The following is a 21,368-nucleotide window of genomic DNA, read 5'->3' on the forward strand; positions in this document are numbered from 1 at the left end:
GTTAATGAAATTAACAACAGATGCACTAGATGGGCAACAATAAGATGACCTCCAAAACAGGAATGGTTTTTACAGGTGGAGGCCACTGACATTTTTTTCCCTACTCATCTTTTCTGACTAGTTTTGCATTTGGCTAGGGCCATTGTCACTAGCAAGAGGCGATACCTGGACCCTATAGAGGTTGCACAGGCAGTCCAACTCCTCCAGGGTGGCACATCAATATGTGCCATTGCCAGAGGTTTAGCTCTGTCTCCCAGCACAGTCTCAAGAGCATGGAAGAGACAGGCAGTTACTCTAGGAGAGCTGGATGGGGCTGTAGAAGGTCCTTAACCTATCAGTAGGACCGGTCTCTGCTTCTTTGTGCAAGGAGGAACAGGATGAGCATTGCCAGAGCCCTACATTATGCAGGCCACTTGTGTGAATGTCTCTGACCAAACAATCAGAAACAGGCTTCATGAGGGTGGCCTGAGGGCCCAGCATCCTCTAGTGGGCCCTGTGCTCACTGCCTGGAACTGTGGATTGGCCATGGAACACCAGAATTGGCAGGTCCGCCACTGGCGCCCTGTGCTTTTCACAGATGAAAGCAGGTTCACCCCGAGCACATGTGACAGACATGAAAGGGTCTGGAGAAGCCAAGGAGAATGTTATGCTGCCTGTAACATCGTTTAGTATGACCGGTTTGGTAGTAGGTCTGAGGAGGCATATTCATGGAGATACACACAGACCTCTACTGGCTAGACAATGGCACCCTGACTGTCTTTAGGTATTGGGATAAAGTTCTTGGACCCCTTGTTAGACGCTATGCTGGTGCAGCTGGTCCTGGGCTCCGCCTGGTGCACGACAATGCCCGACCTCATGTGGTGAGAGTATGTAGCCAGTTCCTGGAGGATGAAGGAACTGATATCACTGAATGGCCTCCACACTCGCCTGACCTAAATCCAATAGAACACCTCTGGGACATTATGTTTCAGTCCATCCGACACTGCCAGGTTGCACCTCAGTCTGTTCAACAGCTCAGTAATGCCCTGGTCCAGACCTGGGAGGAAATCCCCCAGGACACCATCCGTCGCCTCATTAAGAGTATGCCCCAACATTGTCAGGTATGCATACAAGCACGTGGGGGCCATAAAACCACTAAGTACCATTTTGAGTTGCTGCAATGAAATTTCAGCAAAATGGACTAGCCTGCTGCATCATTTTTTCATTTTGATTTTCGTGGTGTCTTTGAATTCAACTCTGTAGGTTGATCATTTTCATTTCCATCAAATGATGTGGGATCCTTTCCTAACACATTACCCAGTCCATATCAGTATAGATATCCAGCATGATATTTTTCCTCATTGAGATCTTATATGTTTCCAAAGTGTTCCTTTAATTTCTTTGAGCAGTGTATATTCATTCTTGAGGCCACAACAATGATGTCAGATGATCTGGTTGATATTTGCATTTACTACGCAAGCTTCAAAAGCTCACAAAAGGGAACACAATGTCATTGAAATTTTTAGCAATTACAAACCTGTGAAAAAGTTGCCATTGTACTCATTTTTGTCCTCATAAACCCACTCGATCTTATTTTTTCCCCTGGATGAAGCTGGGTACACACTATAAGTTTTTTTTCGTTCATCCCAGTGGGCTGAATGAAAAAAAACCCTTAAAGTTGTTGTAAAGCCTTAAGTCTATAAAATAGGGAATAGATTTATGGCATTTTGATAATTTTTTTTTTTTACTACTAATGGCGGTGATTTGCGATTTTTTTTTGGGACTGCGACATTGCGGCGGACAGATCGGACACTTTTGACACTATTTTGGGACCACTGACATCTATACAGCGATCAGTGCTAAAAATAGCCACTGATTACTGTATAAATGTCACTGTCGGGGAAGGGGTTAACACTAGAAGGCAATCAAGGGGTTAACTGTGTTCCCTAGGTGTGTTCTAACTGTAGGGGGGATGGGCTCACTACAACATGACAGAGATCACTGCTCCCAATGACGGGGAACAGAAAATCTCTGTCATGTCACTAGGCAGAACAGGGAAATGCCTTGTTTACATAGGTATTTCCCCATTCTGCTTCTCTTCGCCGCGATCGCAGACCACTGGCAGACATCGAGTCAGCAGGACCCGTGGGCACACTCCGTGCCATTGTGCCGACGTACATCAGCGTGCGGCGGTCGGCAAGGGGTAAAACGTCATTGTATTAACACAAGCGATGTTAGTGCGCCCATCTCCTTCACTGAGTTATTGTATTCTGATAGTGGGGCTGCCACCCCACCAAAATACACTGTTCCTGCCAAACTGACCGTTTGGCCCCATATCCTGCCGAACCAACCGTTAGGCTGGCCGTACATTAAGCAATTTTCTTTCCTCCAACCACTTGATTTCCCCATCAACACTGACTGTGGAGGTTTCCCTGCCGTCAGAATACAATGATCACAGCTGGTGTCTATAATCAGCGGCAGTAGTTGTACAAAAAAAAAGAAAACAACTTAGTACAACCAAATTTTCCATAGCTGGATCGATATTGGGCCAGTTCCTACTGAACTGGCCTATTTTTGATCCATCTATGGATGCCTTCAGTGTCACCTTGAAACGGGAGTAAAGTCCTTCTAAAGTAAGTATGAAAAGGGAGTTTAAAGTGGAACTTTACCCATAACAACTTGATTAAAAACAATGTTCTTTAGCAAGTAACATACATTCCACATTAATCATTATGCTACCAAAATGAGTGTGTGCTGTAAATTGCCTCCAGCATTGCTAGTGTCTCTTATTGCTGGAGGCTGCCATTTTGCTGAAGCCCAGAGCACCTGAGCTGCAGTAAATCTTTAGGCTTTCAGCAGATCAGCCTTTAGTGGCTCTGATTTTAGGTACAATGCCAAAAATTAAGTGCAACTGAGCATGTGCAGAGCAGGGTGAGACAGCGTATTAACAATATAGGCACTTATTTGTAATGTTTTACATACCTACAAAAGAGTATTTTTTGCTATACCTGCAAAAGGGGCCAGCATGAAGTGATCTAACAGGACTTCATTTTCTGACTAAAGTTCCCCTTTAAACGGCACGGTGGTTTATGGTTGGCACAGTGGTGTAGTGGGTAGTACTCTTATCTAGCAGTAAAAAGAGTCACTGGTTCAAATCCCAACCACAACACTACCTGCCTGGAGTTTGCATGTTCTCCCTGTGCCTGTGTGGGTTTCCCCCGGGTACTTTGGTTTCCTCCCACACTCCAAAGACATGCTGGTAGGTTAATTGGCTTCTGTCCAAAAAATTGGCCCTAGTATATGTATGAGTTGGGGACCTTGGATTGTGGGCTCATTGAGGGTAGGGTGCGATGTATGTGTGGAGCGCTGTGTAAAATTGATGGCGCTATATGGGTACCTTGAATAAATAATAGTAATAGATGAGCATATTAATGAGACACAATGTATAGGGATAGGGACAATTGTAGACACTCACTCAGGTTGAACTGGATGGGCTAGTGTCTTTACTCAACCTTACTAACTATGTAACTATGTATACCTTTTTCACCATTACAGAATTCTGAGGAAAATGAAATGTCATCTACAGCAACATATCCTGCTTGGATGCCATTAAATGCAACTTCAAAGACAACCTGAAATGAAAGAACAGAATAAAATAAATGGTAATATTTTTAACACTGTCAGTAATTCATTTTTGTTTAATCTGAATGCAAAGATAAATTGCAAATCATTTTTTGTTTGAAAAAAATAATATTACACAGGTATGGAATATAAATGCATAATTATTGTTTTTACCCATCTTTATTATTAGATTGTAAGCTCCCAAGAGCAGGGCCCTCCTAAATCTCTTGTATTGATTTGAATTGTTGCTGTATTGTCTCCCTTTTATAATGTAAAGCTCTGCGCAAACTGTTGGCGCTATATAAATCCTGTATAATAATAATAATTATAAGTTGTTCTGCATTTTTAAGTTCACTTGCCATATTCAGCAAATGAGAAGAATGAAGCAGAACCTCTAACAAATCATCTTTTAGACATGAATGCATTAAAGGATGGCTGCGCTTTCAGTGTCACTAACTTGGCTGTTATTATCCTTCTAGGACTAAATGGGACTGTGTACCTCATTAGAAGAGATGTCTTTATTCCATCATCTGTGCTTGTACACTCCTGAATTCTGCTCAGATCTTACTGTGCTGATGAAGCAATTGCTGGGGGAGGCTTTTGGAATATAGACTCTGCGGTAAGTTGAATGCATGGCCCACCTCCTCTCTACCAAGAGCCCGCTGATCTCTTGAGTTATACCGTGTACACACGGTCGGACTTTTCGGCTACAAAAGTCTGACGGCCCGTCCGACAGACTTTGGACAGACTTTCGACGGACTTTTGTTGGACTTTCAACTGACTTTCTAATGACCGGATTTACCTACACACGATCACACCAAAGTCCGACGGATTCGTACGTGATGACGTACACCGGACTAAAATAAGGCAGTTGATAGCCAGTAGCCAATAGCTGCCCTAGCGTGGGTTTTTGTCCGTCGGACTAGCATACAGACGAGCGGATTTCTGGGTCCGGCGTAATGATTTGAAGCAAGTTCCAAATCTAAAGTCCGTCAGATTTGCGACTGGAAAAGTCCGCTGAAGGTCCGGTGAAGCCCACACACGATCGGATTGTTCGCTGGATTTGGTCCGTCAGACCAGTCCGGTCGAAAAGTCCGACCGTGTGTACACGGCATTAGGTGCAAAGTCCCATATTGTTTTTTTGTGCAGTCTGCTACTCCAATATCATCTGCGCTTATAGTGAAGTTATCTTTTAAATTCAAAGGGGCTCATGCATACAAATTGGAAGAAGGAAGCTTGTCCATGGAAAACAACTATACACCAGAATTTTCTTTTGCTTGAGCATATTGCAAAATTCAAGTTAACATTTGCTTGAGTGGTAATCTACCATTTGCGGGGCAGAAACTGTCATGATGTAAAAGGAGAAGCAGCACTGGTAAAACCGTGTAAATCTCTATTATCCAGCATATCTACCTAGTATTTCCCGAAAAACATTAATTCCACCTTTCCTACAATGACCTGCTGAAAATAAATGATTTAACTAATATTGATGCATATCACTAGCCTTACCTCTACTGGGAATAATGCATTTAGGTTAACCTCTGCCAGGTTCCATTCCCCTTGCCGTACATCTTTCATTTTCCAGATTTCCTCATAGCTGCCATGCAAGTCTCTAGTGTAGACCATAAAAAGATTGCTGCTTTCACGCTGAATTCGATAATAAAAAGAAAGGCAGCCAGATATTGGAGTTATAATCAAAGGGGAGACCAACTGGGCTACTTCTTGGAACTGCTTGGCATAAACAGAGTCAACATACATATAGTGACCTACAATTAAAAAGAAGGCATGTAATTAAATCAAGGGTTCTAAAACATTTTTAAAATAGCAGCATTTGATCAAGGTGGTATAAATCTCAAGTATAAGCACCCTCAAACAAGAGGCTTTCTGCTCTGCTGACGGATGGCATATTACACTAGAGGGCTCATTATCCAAAACAATATTTTGGGTCACTGGCATAAATGCCGCTTGCTGTCAGATGTCTGCCAACATACAGTTGTGCGGGAAAGCTTGTAAGCCCTTAGGAATTATCTGGATTTCTGCATGAATTCCTCCTAAAATTCATTTTGATATGCATCTAGGTCATAATAGCAAAGATGGACTTATTTATCTGACAACACACATTTCACATTGCCTTATCTTTACTGAACAAATGGATTAACTATCTCATGACCAGAGGTCAATACCTAGATGCCCAGACCAAATTTAGTAGTGTCAGTAAGCATTGGTTGACAAAAATGTGCCTAAAAAAAGGCTTCTATTTATTACAATGTTTTAATATTCACCCTTCTCAGAATTATTCTTATTATAATCTGAAACATGGACAAAGAAAAATAGGAAAACAAAATGATTTTGTTGAATAAAGGTATTGCATTAATTTTTGTGTCAAATTATTTTTAAATAATGTAGTGTCCTTCAAAAAATGAATTTCTTTGGGCATAGAAAATGCCCCCCAAAAAAGAGCAATACACCAGCAGTTGTCACCGCTATGGACAGCTGTTAACAAACAAAGCTATAGTTGGCACAGTGGTAACAATTTCATAAACCACACTTTTTGGCTCTTGATAAGTGGAGATCTGGATCTATCAGTGACAGCGCAGTTCTCACAGCTAGGAACACACAGCATTCCATGATCCTAGTTGCAAAGAAAAGGTGGTTGTAAAGTGGTTGTAAACCTCAGACATGAAATTTGAAGAATGCATATCTCTCTATTGTGTGTACTTGTCTCATTCCAGAGCACTAAATGTCATCTCTGTCTGCTGCCTTATTACTCTGCTATCTGTATGGGTCACTTCAGACAAGTTTTTCTAATACCAAGAGGTAAAAAGGTGACAGTGGAGGGAGCTCCACCACACAGCCTGTAATTGACAGACAAAAAAGCACTTGTGGGTTTAACTAATATTTTTTCTGTATAATTCTCCTTTTAAGGGGGCGTGGCAGGGTGTGTGTCCTATGCCTACATACTTTTGCTAATGAGTGTCCCTCTTTCCCATCTCAAAAAGTTGGGAGGTATGCATGAACCCTCATATTAATCACTTTTAAGCTGTTGTTCAATTTTTGGCAGTGGTTAGGCTATATCTAGGACCATTCCTGTATACAGAACTGTTTCGGTTTGTGTATATTCAGGGATATCTTGCTTAAACAGCATGCTTCAAAAAATACAATTGCAAGATTGAGGTCAGGACTCTAACTTGGCCAACTTAACAACTGTAATTACATAGCACTTCATAGAAAGTTACCATATTTGTTAAACTGACGGAAAAATAGTCATATTCAAGAGAAAGAACAGCTGCATATCTATTTCCTGCATGGAGACACCAGTAACATGAAAATGACTAAGTTCTAAAATACAGATGTAACTGATTTTCCTTATAGTCGTGAGCCAAGACATGTGCAGTCCATTCCAGCAGTGAATATAAGCTGTCTAGCTAGCAGGTTCAGTCTTATGTTGAGAGTTTATTTAAAAAGCATTTGGTCTAGTATACATTTACCAAGCAAAAAATACATTTATAGTAAACTAGAGTAAGTGTACCCATTCCAAAACTGGTACATTTGTGAAATGGAGCAGATTGTCAGAGCAGAGTATAGTGTGCAGGTAGTGGGCTGGTGAGGGATGCAGCAGAAGGGACACAAAGTATTTGTGAACGCACAGCTACAAAAGCACATTCTAATGCAGCCAGAGGCGAAACTAGAACCTTCAGGGCCCCGATGCAAGAAACCACGAGCGGCCCCCTGCCCCCCTCCCTCCCCACACTTCCATCCAAGTCCCGGCTTTGAGTTCTTGGAGGACACCTATGGACATCCTCCCAGAACCCTGCCTCCCGTGTGCCCCCTGGGATGCGCATCCAGCACGCTCTGTGACTGATCACAGCGGCACTTTACCATGGATCAGCTGATCACATGTAAACAGACTTGCCGGTTATCAGCAGTCCTTTCTTCCCACATTGTGTCTGTGTAAGGAAAGGAGAGACGTTAACTGGTAAGACTGTCAGTACATTGTTTACACTGATAATCAGGGCAATGATCATCAGTGCCCTGATGATCAGTGCATCCCCATCAGGGCCGCCTATTAATGCCACCTATCGGTGCTCATCAATGCTGCCTATCAGTGCCAATCAGTGCCGCATATCAGTGCCACCTATCAGTGCTCATCAATGCCACCTATCAGTGCCCATCAGTGCTGCCTATCACTGTCGCATATCAATGCCCATCAGTGCCGCCTATCAGTGCCACCTATCAGTGCTCATCAATGCTGCCTATCAGTGGCCATCAATGCCGCCTATCATTGTTGATCAATGCAGCATATCAGTAATGTCCATCAGTGCTCATCAATGCAGCCTATCAGTGCTGCCCATCAGTGCCACCCATCATTTCCACCTCAGCAGGAATCTGAGCTGAGAGCGTCTCTCTCATACAGCCCAGAGCCTGCACACACAGCAAGGAAGTGTGTTTCCAGTATGTTTGCGCTGCAGATTTAACAGCGAGGCTCCTGCTGTTCGCATTGATGAAAAGGAGGAAGTGGTTGTGACAGCATATCATGGGGGATGGGAGGTAGGAGGAAGAAGGGATTCAGAGTGGGGTGTCCATGAAGAATGCAGTGTAAGCAGAGGAAATAAAAAGGTTAGGTGGCTGGGAGGGATTCATGGTGAATGTGGGGATGAAGTGGCTGAGAGTTATGCAGATTGCCTGCAGGAATGTGCTGTGAAAGGGTGGTGAGGTAGTCTGGAGGGATGCAGTTTAAGTAGAGGGTGTGAGATGGCCAGGGAGGGATGCAGTAAGGTTGGGAAGGGGTTGGTACTGATTTGTGGCGAATGGAGAGGGCGTGAGGTGGCTGGGTAGGAGGCAGTATGACTGGGGAGGGGGGTGTTGAGGAGGCTGAGCCATGCCTAAAAGACAGACTTACCATCCCTGGCTCCAGCTCCATTGCAGATACACCGTTACGTATGTCTGGGACAGAACACCTCCCTGTAGCTGCTGAGCAGCCCCACTGGTCTTGGAGGTCTGCATGGAGCTGGAACTGGTGAGTCTGAGCATTTCAGAAGAAGAAACAGATGTCACCAGAGCAGGTATTCCCAATGGAAGATTAAACATCACCTACCATCTCATAAAGATCATTCTTAGCCACATCCATAGGTATGCATAGGTTTTTTCAGAGGGATGAAGCAGCAACCCAGGGCAGTGGCAGAATGTAGACGAGCTAAGAGCATGCACTTTATGAAGCTTGCTACCAAGCTGCAGCATTACTTTTATTTATTGAGCCTTTAATAATATTACATGTGTGTTAGGAGTCTTGCACATAGGTGTAAAAAACGCCATGTTTTTATTGATTTAAAATGAGTTGCATGGAACAATGCACACAGCTGATGAGTACAGAGCAGTAAAACAAAAATAGAAAATTTTACATTTGAGTGCAGTAATTTACTCACATACAGTGCCTTGAAAAAGTATTCACACCCCTTGAAATGTACCACCTTTTGTCATGTTACAACCAAAAACCTAAATGCATTTTATTGGGATTTTATGTGATAGACCAATACAAAGTGGCACATACAAGAGTCAATACTTTGTAGAACCACTTTTTGCTGCAATTACAGCTGAAAGTCTTTTTGGGTATGTCTCTACCAGCTTTGCACATTTAGAAAGTGACATTTTTGCCCATTCTTCTTTGAAAAATAGCTCAAGCTCTGTCAGATTGGATGGAGAGTGTCTGTGAACAGCAATTTTCAAGTCTTGCCACAGATTCTCAATTGGATTTAGGTCTGGACTTTCTCTGGGTCATTCTAACACATGAATATGCTTTGATCTAAACCATTCCATTGTAGCTCTGGCTGTATGTTTAGAGTTGTTGTCCTGCTAGAAGGTGAACCTCCGCCCTAGTCTCAAGTCTTTTGCAGACTCTAACAGGTTTTCTTCTAAGATTGCCTGTATTTTGCTCCATCCATCTTCCCATCAACCCTGACCAGCTTTCCTGTCCTTGCTGAAGAAAAGCATCCCCACAACATGATGCTGCCACCACCATGTTTCACGGTGGGGATGGTGTGTTCAGGGTGATGCGCAGTGTTAGTTTTCCGCCACACATAGCGTTTTGCTATTAGGCCAAAAAGTTAAATTTTGGTCTAATCTGACCAGAGCACCTTCTTCCACATGTTTGCTGTGTCCTCCACAAGGCTTCTCGCAAACTGCAAATGGGACTTCTTTTGGCTTTCTTTCAACAATGGCCTTCTTCTTGCCACTCTTCCATAAAAGCCAGATTTGTGGAATGCACGACTAATAGTTATCCTGTGGACAGATTCCCCCACCTGAGCTGTGGATCTCTGCAGCCCCTCCAGAGTTACCATGGGCCTCTGGGCTGCTTCTCTGATTAATGCTCTCCTTGCCCAGCCTATCAGTTTAGGTTGATGGCCATGTCTTGGTAGGTTTGCAGTTGTGCCATATTCTTTCCATTCTCGAATGATGGATTGAACAGTGCTCAGTGAGATGATCAAAGCTTGGGATATATTTTTATAACCTAACCCTGCTTTAAACGTGTCCACAACTTTATCAATGACCTGTCTGGTGTTTTCCTTGGCCTTCATGTAGCTGTTTGTTCACTAAGATTCTCAAACCTCTGAGGGCTTCACAGAACAGCTGTATTTATACTGAGTTTAAATTACCCACAGGTGGACTTCTGTATTATTTACTAATTGGGTGACTTCTGAAGGCAATTGTTTCCACTAGATCTCAGTTAGGGATATCAGCGTAAAGGGGGCTGAATACAAATACACTCCACACTTTTCACATATTTATTTGTAAAAAAATTTTGAAAACCATTTATCATTTTCCTTCAACTTCACAATTATAGGCCACTTTGTGTTGGTCTATTACATAAAATCCTAATAAAATACATTTACATTTTTATCGTTGTAAAATGTCAAAACGTGGGTGTAATATGACAAAAGGGGTATGAATCCTTTTTCAAGGCACTGTATGTGTGTTTACTCATCTATAAGCATGTTTACGTGAGTATATTACAATAATGGCAATGAAGAATAATTTTACTCGTCTATACACTTACGCACCTTTACATGCCTATTCTCAACATTACTCAGGTTTAACACACATTTTTTTTACTCAAGGACTTTCTGTCAATAAGTTCCTGAGTAAACATCAGTAAATGATCAGTAAATGACCTACTAACTGCAAAAACCAACGGACACTATTCTGTACTCCTACTTCTGGACCTTTCAGCTGCCTTTGACACGGTTGACCACCCCCTCCTCCTCAAAAAACTTTACTCCCTCGGTCTCCGTGACTGTGCTCTTCAGTGGCTCTCATAATACCTATACCAACGCACCTTTAGTGTCACTTACAATTCTACTTCCTCCACTCCTCTTCCCTTCTCCATCGGGGTCCCCCAAGGTTCTGTTCTTGGACCTCTTTTATTTTCAATCTACACCTCTTCCCTGAGTCAGACACACAAATCTCTCCACCCCTCAACTCACTCCATCAGTCTCCTCACGCATCAGTAACTTACTAACAAACATATCTGTATGGATGTCACACCACTTCCTCAAACTCAACTTGTCCAAAACCGGGCTTATAATATTTCCTCCTCCACGTGCCTCTTCCCCTGACTTATCTGTCAAGAGCAATGGCACAACCATCCACCCATCCTCACATGTCAGCATGCTAGGTGTTATCCTGGACGCTGAACTCTCCTTTTCGGCCCCACATCCAATCACTTTTCAAAGCTTGCCGCCTCAACCTTCGCAATATATCTAAACTACATCCCTTTCTAACCAATGAAACCACAAAGCTCCTGATTCACTCCTTGGTTATCTTTCGCCTGACTACTGCAACTCCCTCCTCATTGGCCTACCTTTAAATAGACTATCCCCCCTTCAGTCCATCATGAATGCTGCTGCCAGACTCATCCACCTTACAAACCGCTCAGTGTCTGCTACCCCTCTCTGCCAATCCCTCCATTGGCTGCCACTCGCCCAACAAATTAAATTCAAAATACTAACAATAAGTTACAAAGCCATCCACAACTCTGCTCCCAGCTACATCACTAGCCTAGCCTAGTCTCAAAATACCAACCTAATCGCCCTCTTCGTTCCTCCCAAGACCTCCTGCTCTCTAGCTCCCTCATCACCTCCTCCCATATCCGCCTCCAGGACTTCTCCCGAGCCTCGCCCATCCTCTGGAATTCCTTACCCCAATCTGTCAGACTGTCTCCAAATGTATCCACTTTTAGGCGATCCCTGAAAACTTTCCTCTTCAGAGAAGCCTATCCTGCCTCCATCTAACTACGGTACTATTTTCTCCATTAGCTCATCCCTCACAGCTATTACCCTTTTGTATAACTTGACCCTCCCTCCTAGGTTGTAATCTCTAACGAGCAGGGCTCTCTATTCCCCCCTGTATTTAATTGTAATTGTACTGTTTGCCCTAGTGTTGTAAAGCGCTGCGTAAACTGTCGGCGCTATATAAATCCTGTATTATAATAATAATAATAATAAATGATGACGTCCATGTGCAAAGGGACTTTATTGTTAGTAAAATGTTTTTGTGCTTTTTGCTTAGTAATCTTATGCATTGATTATGTTTTCCTTTCCCTGCTGTTAATGCCACTCTATCACTTTTGCCAGACTGATTAGAAATAACACCCCATGTGTGGTTTATCCTGTAACCTTAGGAAATTTTGCAGAATTACTAAATACACTGCCTGCACATTTGATAGCTATTAGAGGAAGAATCCACAAATCAAGATTTAAAATTCAATCATGAAAATGGCACTTTAAAAATTATTTTCAGTGATTTCCAATAAATGTGTTACTGATATTTATTCTCTTTAAACATACTTAATTCCAATTGCCCTGTGCCAACCACCTGCTATTTTTATTTTTTTTCCAACTTACCTAGTTCACTGTTAAGTGTGTGGTCTTTAGGCATGATAGCCTGTGCATTTCTGATGTTGCCTCCTCCAACAAACCAGTTTACATTTGGGTTCCAGTTGTTCATGTAACCACAAAGATGGTTTTCTTCAAAGTCACACTCTACAATGAGACATAATAGTCAACAAAAATAAGAGCATAACGGATGTGGTATTTTCATCACTACATATTATTTGCTATGTTTACAATTAAAAATCATTTTTCAAGTCAAAAAGTTTTAATTATATGGATTATTTGCATGCACTCCATACACATTCAATTACAGATTTCTGCTGTATGAAAAAACCTTTCACAAAAATGATGGATTGTATGGATAGTATGGATTGTCACCCCTTTTAAATAACACTCACTTCTACCTGTCAATAATTGTAAGGTCTATTGGAAAAAACTGAAAATCGAGCCTCTTATGTAGATAGAATAAAAATGTAGAAGATAAAATCATGATGAATAAAAAAATAAAGGCCTTCAGGACTGGTTCACACTAGGAACTGCCCAGAAACACGCTGCATGTTTCTGTGCAATTCACATGTGGTTCAGTGTGGTGCTATCAAATCACACAGCATGACACCAAAAGTAGTGAAATGCACTGCAACTGGATTGCATGATACTTCTGTACCATGTGATACAGTGTAGGCAAACGCACTGCGTTTGTGATCTGCGTTTGGGTTGTCGTTAACCCACTGCCGATCACAACTGCAGTGAGTTTTGAATGTGGTGCGCAAAACGTGCACAGAACGTGGGTTTCCTGCACCACGTTCTGATGTGAACAGGCCTTGGAGGATTAAACAGCAGAACCAGAACATAAATGACAGCATTCAGTGTGTTACTAATGTTATCCAGTAAACAATGCAGCTGTGCTAAAGATAGAAAGTTTCACTCAAATTACATTACCTGAGTTCTCTGTTTTATCCTGTAGAATAAATGTACATTTGGGAATGTCGTTTCTGAGGCCTGTGCTGTGTAAATTGCCCTCTCTCTACTTCCTGTATCATCAATCACACTCAGTCTACCAAGGTAGGTTTGAATTTGATAGGTTACTGTGCAAAAACTCTTAGCAATGACATTCCCAAGTCAATCTTTTTTTTTTCTTTTCCCTGAGATACGATGTCTACCAAATGGAATCACAAGCAAGCACGCCTAACAATATTGTGTACATCTATGGCCTAATTTATGACAACACAAAAGAATGGAAACCCCTTTGCAACCACAATCTGTAGAAATGCATCCAAGTTGACTGGGCTTTATTCCTGCAGGACTTTAACTTAAATAATATGTTTACATTGTGCAACATTGCGTTACATTGTCTCCGTAGAGCAAAGCAACAGGTTCGCTCAACTTTATCGCCAAACACCATTCAACAGTTAGAGAAAGGGACTCGTGTTATACTCGGTGGTACTAGGTACCTCACTTCGCTCCTGGCAGATGAACAGAGAGGCAAGGAAGAAAAGGTCATTTAATGTATACACAGCTTGGGAAGGTTGCAAAGCACAGGTTCACTTTGTCAATGCTCTGTATAGCAGTGCACAAATGAAGACTTGAAAGTTGGATACATTGACAACCTTGGGGTCTACTGAAGCTGTTCTGTTCTCGCTACATGTTTGCCCCTGGCATGTATGTAGCTCAACATACAGTTTAAACCTTGAAACCTACAATAACCAGACTGTCTGTAACTTTGGATCTTTACTACAATGAACAGGTGGTGGCCATATAAAAATAGGATGTACACACGCGGTGAAACTAGGAATAAACAGAGACGCGAACATATATAAGAATTACACGAACATAACAAATGTCTACTAGGTATACAAATAAACAGTCTTTAGCATATCAGCAATACTGCCTTAGAAGGATTGGGATTTCCTCTGAACATGTAATGTAGGCTTAGCTGGCTCCATGCAGTCTGTCCTTATGGAAAAGATGAAAGAGTTGTAATAGGAAGTGGGCTAGTTCCTAGTGATATGACAGGAAATGTCTATTAACCATAGAACACTACCCATCAATAGTCTTTTGTTAAGAGTGCCATCTAGTGGGCAATGTTTATATTGCAAGTCCAGAAGATATTATTTTCCTTTATAGGCCGAAGGCATGACACTCCCTGTCTGGTATCATCAGATGCCACTATTTATTCCTCAGATGACAACAACAAAATTAGTTCAGAAACTGGTCTGAGGAAAACTTTGTCTCCTTGTTTCTATGAATCTTGACTTCCACTTTTCTGACCTTTCCATCCTCACTTGGAAAGGTGTTGGTAATGAGACCCAAAGGCCACTCATTCCTTTGGGACTGACAGTCCTTAACAAGAACAAGGTCTCCTCCTTTTAGGTTGGGCTTGTTGTCTTGCCATTTAGTATGTGGCTGTAAAGTGGAGAGGTATTGTTTCCTCCACCTGTCCCAGAAGGTATTTTCCAGACTGTGTACTTGTCTCCACTGGCATAAGTATAAGTCTTTAGTGGTGAAATTCCTGTGGGGAGCACTGGTTACTCCAGTTTTCTGTGTTACGATACAGTCAATCTCCTTAGCACAGGTTTCAAGCTGTACAGTGCGGATGATAAGATCCTGAGACTGTTGGAGCTCTAATGCTGAACTGATCCTTTGACAATGATGCCATCCTTTGCAGTCACAGCTGTTTGAGTCACCTTTGAAAGAGTGAGCTATATGGATAAAACAAGAAATAGCATGAACAAGCGTCTTTCATTTTGAGAATCTGGTAAATCTGTTAGATTTAAGCTGGCAGTCTGAAGTTGCAGTCTGAAATGTCGAGATCTCAGGACGGATGTCAGTACCTGAATCGGGATCTACTAGTTCAATAGTGTCACTCTTAGGAACAGTCTGTTCTGCATTGTACAAGAATGCAGGTCCTGTAAACCATGTTGTGTCTTTAAGGTTACATGCAGCAACGGCTCTTGTAGCATGGTCTGCAGGATTATGGTCAGTAGGTATGTAGCGCCATTGTATTGGACGAGTGGATCTCCTAATCCTCAACACTCTGTTGTTGACGTAAACATAGGAACGTCTGGTCTCATTGTAGATGTAGCCTAGCACTACCTTGCTGTCAGTGTAGAGCTGGATATCCTTGAGGTCAATGTCCATCTCAGAGGTTATTAGTTCTGCTAGTTCAACAGCTAGTACTGCAGCACAAAGTTCTAGCCTAGGTACAGTGTGCTCAGGGTGTGAAGCTTGTTTTGCCTTGCCAATGACGAATCCTAAGTGGCATTGTGCTGTAGTGTCGACAGTTCCTAAAGTGGAGTTCCACCCACTTTTACAACTCTTCAGCATCCCTCACTAAACTGTGCACTGTAAACAAATTGGATATTTTTAATTTTTTTTTCTCAGCACCTACTGTATATCTGCTGTATTCATTTTTCACTTCCTCATCCCTGTCCGCGGCCCATCGCATCATTTCCTGTTTGCAATGCCTTCTGGGAAGGGGCGACAACTTCCTCTGAAACTGCCGTTGCTATGGAAACCTGACCTGAAATCTATTACACTGCTTGTGCTGCACTGAGCATGTGCGAGATCTGCAAGGATGAGATCCAGGAAGAGATACAGTCTGGCTTCAGATGCCCACACTTAAGATGGCCACGGCCTGCTGCAAGTTTATAAAATAACAAACTACTGCTATAAACTAACAAAACAGACCTTAGTTTACAGACTAACTTTACTAGAATACATTAAGCTTGTGTATTATAGGGGTATTTTTATTTAAAAAGTATCATTTCGGCCGGAACACCACTTTAAGTAGGCCACAGCAGCTATTGTCTTGATAGAAGCATCACAGAATATGCAAAGGTTTTGGCTCTGTGTCTTTGTGGTGGGTATGGGAGCATATGGGCGTGAAACATGGAGATCAGATAAAACTGATAGAGAGTTCCTCCACTCTACCCAAGAGTTCCTCTTATCAGGGGGTAGTGGGGCATCCCAGTCGGATGTTTCACGAATCAAGTCTCTAAGTAGGGCTTTACCTTGAACTGTAACAGGTGCCGCAAATCCTAATGGGTCATATAGGCTATTGATTGTGGACAAGGCACCTCTGTGAGTGAAGGGCTTTTCTCCATTTATTTGGATGGTAAAGGAATCAGATTTTAAGTCCCAAAGTAGACCTAGACTGCGCTGTACAGGTAAAGAGTCTTTACCTAGATCTAAGTCTCTTAGATCATTAGAATGGTCTTGAGCAGGGAAAGCTTCCATTACCTCTTTGCTGTTGGAAGCAATCTTGTGAAGCCTGAGATTAGAACAAGTGAGCATTTCCTGTGCTCTCTTAAGAAGACAGATTGCAGACTCACTGGAGGGTAAGGATTTCAAACAGTCATCTACATAAAAGTCTTTCTCTACGAATTGTTTCGTATCTGAGCCATACTCAAGTTCACCTTCTTGGGCGAAATGTCTGAGTCCGTAAATAGCGACTGCAGGTTAAGGGCTATTGCCAAAGATGTGTACCCGCATGCGATACTCTGAGATGTCTTTGGAAGGGTCATTGTCTCTGAACCAAAGGATCCTTAGGAAGTTTCTGTCTCCCTCTCTGACCAGGAAGCAATGGAACATCTGTTGGATGTCAGCTATGAAGGCAATAGAATCCTTGAGGAAGCGTAAGAGCACCCACAGCAGTTTGTTGTTGAGGTCTGGGCCTGTCAAGAGGACATCATTCAAGGAGACACCCTTGAATTTGGCACTAGAGTCAAACACTACTCTGATTTGACCTGGCTTTTTAGGATGGTACACTCCGAATATAGCGAGGTACCAACACTCTTCAGAGTCTTTAAGGGTGGGAGCTATCTCGGCGTGACCATTCCCAAAGATCTTCCCCATGAAAGAAAAGAAATGTTCTCTCATCTCTGGCTTTCTATGTAAATTACGTCTAAGGGAAGTGAAACGTTGTAGCACTTGTTCTCTGTTATTGGGTAAGCGTTGTCTCTGTGGTCTGAAGGGAAGAGGTGCGACCCAGCTGTTTGTGCTATCTTTGATTAGTCCTTGCTCCATTTCTTCTAAGAGGAGTTTGTCCTCGATAGACATTGCCACATGTTTGTCAACTTTAGTTCTTTGAAAGACTGTGCACCCTAAATGGTCTCGGTCACTGTCACTGGCAAAGTTCTCACTGGTGGGGCTTGTGAAGGGACAAGGCAAGTGGGTGGTGGGGCTGATTCCTTAGCAAGGAAATTGTTGTGGCATGGCTGGAAAAGAGAGGGACGCCCATTCTCTAGGGTATTTGTGATCATGCTGCTAACAGAGTTAGATTTGTGCACGCTTCCTAGACAGACATCTCTGATGATGACCCATCCGAGGTCTAACCTCTGAGCATAAGGAGCATTGTTGGGACCACTAATTTGAGCTCTTGATTTGTGGACTCGTAAGATATCTCTCCCAAGGAGTGGGATAATCTGAGCCTGAGGATCAAGTTCTGGTATCAGATGCGCTATGCGTTTCAAGTGTAGGTGACGAGCAGCCACATCTGGTGTAGGAATTTCAGATCTATGGTCAGGGTTCTGGTTGCATTCGATAAGAGTTGTCAAAGACAAGCATGATTGTCCATCAATGGACTTGACTTGGTAGCCGGATGCTCTCCTCCCCGCCGTCTCCACTATTCCTGCACAAGTTTTTAAGGAGTAGGGGATGCTGGGGCCTTTAATGCCAAAGATGTCAAAGAAGGTTGAGCTGGCTAATGACTTGTTACTTTGGTCATTCAGAATTGCGTAAAGCTTAATAGCTTTGTCTTTTTGGCCTGCTAAGTAGACTCTGACTAGGCAGATTTTGGAGCAGGACCTGCCACCTATGACTCCTTTGCAGACCTCTGTACATTCTGAAGTGATCTCTGGTGTAGTTGTAATGGTGTGCTCTTCCTCCCCGCCATGCTCACTAGTGCTGAAAGTGTGTTGTAAAGTCCATGGAGCTGGCCCAGGATGTAAACCTGTGTTGTGATCAGAGCTGTCACATTCTGTGCATTTTAAACTGACCTTACAGTCCTTGGCGAGGTGAGATGTGGAAGAACAGCACCTGTAGCAGATGTGGTTCTCCTTGAGGAAGGCCTTGCGGTCCTGCAGGGTTTTCTCTCTGAAGGCTCTGCATTTTAGGAGAAGATGTGGCTTCCGATGCAAGGGACACTGCTTACCAGGATCTTTGACCTTTGTCTCTGAGTTAAAGAAGCTGGCAGACCTGTGAAAAGAATCTGGAGGAGTCATGTTAGTTTTGTGTGCTGCTACTGGAGGTTTGCGAGGGTTAAGTCCTGAAGGAGCAGCACATGACAATGTAAAATCAAAACTTGGATCATTTCTTGCTTTAGCTTGCTGACACACAAAGTCCGCAAAAGCAGAAAAAGGAGGGAATGGAACATCATGCTGCCTTTAAAATCGGGATCCATGTGTAATTCACTTTTCTTGCAAGTTATAGGGTAACTTTTGTACAAAGGGGTTGACACCTCTGGCTGTGTCAAGGAATGCAAGTCCTTGTAAGTCCCCCTCAGATTTAGCTACTCGAAGTTCCATTAGCAAGTCACTTAGCTCCCTAAGTTTCTGGTAGGCTTTGTTAGGTATTTTGGGGAAGTTATCAAGTCTTTTGAATAGTGCACTTTCTACTGCTTCTGCTGAACCATAACACTCATCAAGTCTATCCCAAATCATTTTAAAACCAGTGTCTGTGTGGTTTATATTTATTGTCCTGATTTGCCTGGCATGCTTGGCAGACTTGTTTCCAAGCCATTTGATCAGGAGGTCTATCTCTTCACTGCAAGACAAATCTAAGTCTCTGATGGCATTTTGAAAGGAAGACCGCAAGGCTCTGTAGCTTTCAGGGCAGTCATTAAACTTTTCAAGTCCTTTGGTGACTATCTCACGTCGTGCAAAGAACCTTGCAAAGTCTATGGTGGCTTGGTTAGCCTGCTGTATGTTGCCATGGTGAGATGGCTGTGTGTAGTCATATCTTTTGAGGGTGTCATGCCGACCTCTGTCGTATCGTTCTGGCTTGGACGTTGATGTCTTTTCTCACGTTTAGGGAGTCTTTTGTAGGAGGCGTCACTTTGCATGGATTGCTCCTGTTTGCAGGCTTGAGACTTGTTGCTGACTTGCGGCGGTACCATGTAGTGTCTTTGGCTTGTCTCTTTGACGTCATCTTTGTCACTGCTTGGCTTAAAATGTTGGTTGATGTAATCTGAAGTTCGTTGTAGAGAATCTTGAGTTTCAGCTTCTGGGTCGAGAATATTGCTGCGTCTGCTGCATTAACTTCTCGGGTATACAGCTAATTCTAAGGCCTCTGCTTTGGCTATGGCGGCTGCTGCTTCCTTCTCTACAGTGAGTTTCTCTAGGGTTCCTTCTAGGAGGGCTTCCTCTGCCCCTAATTGTGCCTTTAGCCTCACTTTCTCCTTTTTGATCTGCATTTCTTGCTCAGCAAAGGCTGCTCGGGCCTTGGCGGCTTCAGATTTTGCACGTGTGATAGCGAGTGCATTGCTTGCTGAGGAAGATCTAGAGGAGCCGAAAACTTGGGACCTTGTTTTGCGTGAGGATGCCTGGCTATGTGATATGTTGCTTGCAGGAATGCTTGACTGTGTAGAGACTGCTATATTGCCGTATGCAGGTGACTGCGCTGACAGGGTAGCAGGCCTCTGTGTAGTCACTGTCCTAAATCCCACTTGCTGGATAGCCGCTTTTTCACTGTTCTGTTCTCGCTACACATTTGCCCCTGGTGTGTATGTAGCTCAACATACAGTTTAAACCTTGAATCCTACAATAACCAGACTGTCTGTAACTTTGGATCTTTATTACAATGAACAGGTGGTGGCCATATAAGAATAGGATGTATACACGTGGTGAAACTAGGAATAAACAGACAAATGAACATATATAAGAATTACATGAACATAACAAATGTCTACTAGGTATACAAATAAACAGTCTTTAGCATACCAGCGATGCTGCCTTAGAAGGATTGGGATTTCCTCTGAACATGTAGTGCATGTTAGCTGGTTCCATGCAGTCTGTCCTCATGGAAAAGATGAAAGAGTTGTAATAGGAAGTGGGCTAGTTCCTAGTGATATGACAGGAAATGTCTATTACCATAGAACACTACTCGTCAATAGTCTTTTGTTAAGAGTGGCATCTAGTGGGCAATGTTGATATTGCAAGTCCAGAAGATATTATTTTTCTTTATAGGCTGAAGGCATGACAGAAGCAAAGGCCCTCTTTTGTGGTTCCAGGTCAGAGATTTTACTAAGCAACACTAAAACTGTGCCAATCATGGTTAAGTCGATGTGACGAAACATGACGGGGCATGGCTGTACGGCAATCACGTGTAACATTTGACACTGCACGCTGAATTAGGAAGTGGAGGACTGTTTCGAGCCTGAGGGGCGGGTGAGAGTGAATCACCACATACCGCTGTTATCACTTATTTAAAAGAATGCTGTGTTTTCACTTTTGGCTTTTTATGAATTCATTTGATGTGAGTTTAATGAGTGAAGATGTTTTAGTGTTTTAATTAAACTGGTTTTACGTTAATACACTATCTGGAGCACTTTATTATTTTCATGTGGAGAGATCCTGATTGATGTTCACGGCTGGATTCTGGAATTCACTTAACTCCTTTTGTGTGTGGTTGAAAGTGCTATAGCCAAGCACGGAAGTGTAAGGCATTGGAAGCTGGTAAGTGTGCTATCTGAAGGGAGCGGAATCACTGTCACATAGTGGTGTGGTGGAAGATTTGAGAAGACATCACATAAAGCTTTAGTACTGGAAGATTATGGATCTTTTATTATAGATTATTTGTTCTCCTATTTTCACACTTGTCACAGGGTGGTTATTATTCATTGTTGTATGTTCAGCAATGTATATTTACTTTCACTTTATTGTTAAA

General features: G+C 42.7%; 1 protein-coding gene across 1 annotated transcript in view; it reads right to left on the minus strand.

Annotated features, from left to right (window-relative positions):
* MAMDC2 (MAM domain containing 2) overlaps positions 1–21,368 on the minus strand; it is a 217,059-nt gene that overhangs the window by 33,355 nt on the left and 162,336 nt on the right. The window contains exons 5-7 of the mRNA XM_073634589.1: positions 12,498–12,635; positions 5,110–5,366; positions 3,518–3,611 (exon numbers count right to left, since the gene is read on the minus strand). Coding sequence (XP_073490690.1) covers positions 3,518–3,611; positions 5,110–5,366; positions 12,498–12,635 — 489 coding nt within the window. The remainder of the gene's footprint in view (positions 1–3,517; positions 3,612–5,109; positions 5,367–12,497; positions 12,636–21,368) is intronic.

The sequence above is a fragment of the Aquarana catesbeiana genome, linkage group LG01, assembly GCF_042186555.1.
Source record: "Aquarana catesbeiana isolate 2022-GZ linkage group LG01, ASM4218655v1, whole genome shotgun sequence".
In the NCBI taxonomy this organism is placed as follows: domain Eukaryota; kingdom Metazoa; phylum Chordata; class Amphibia; order Anura; family Ranidae; genus Aquarana; species Aquarana catesbeiana.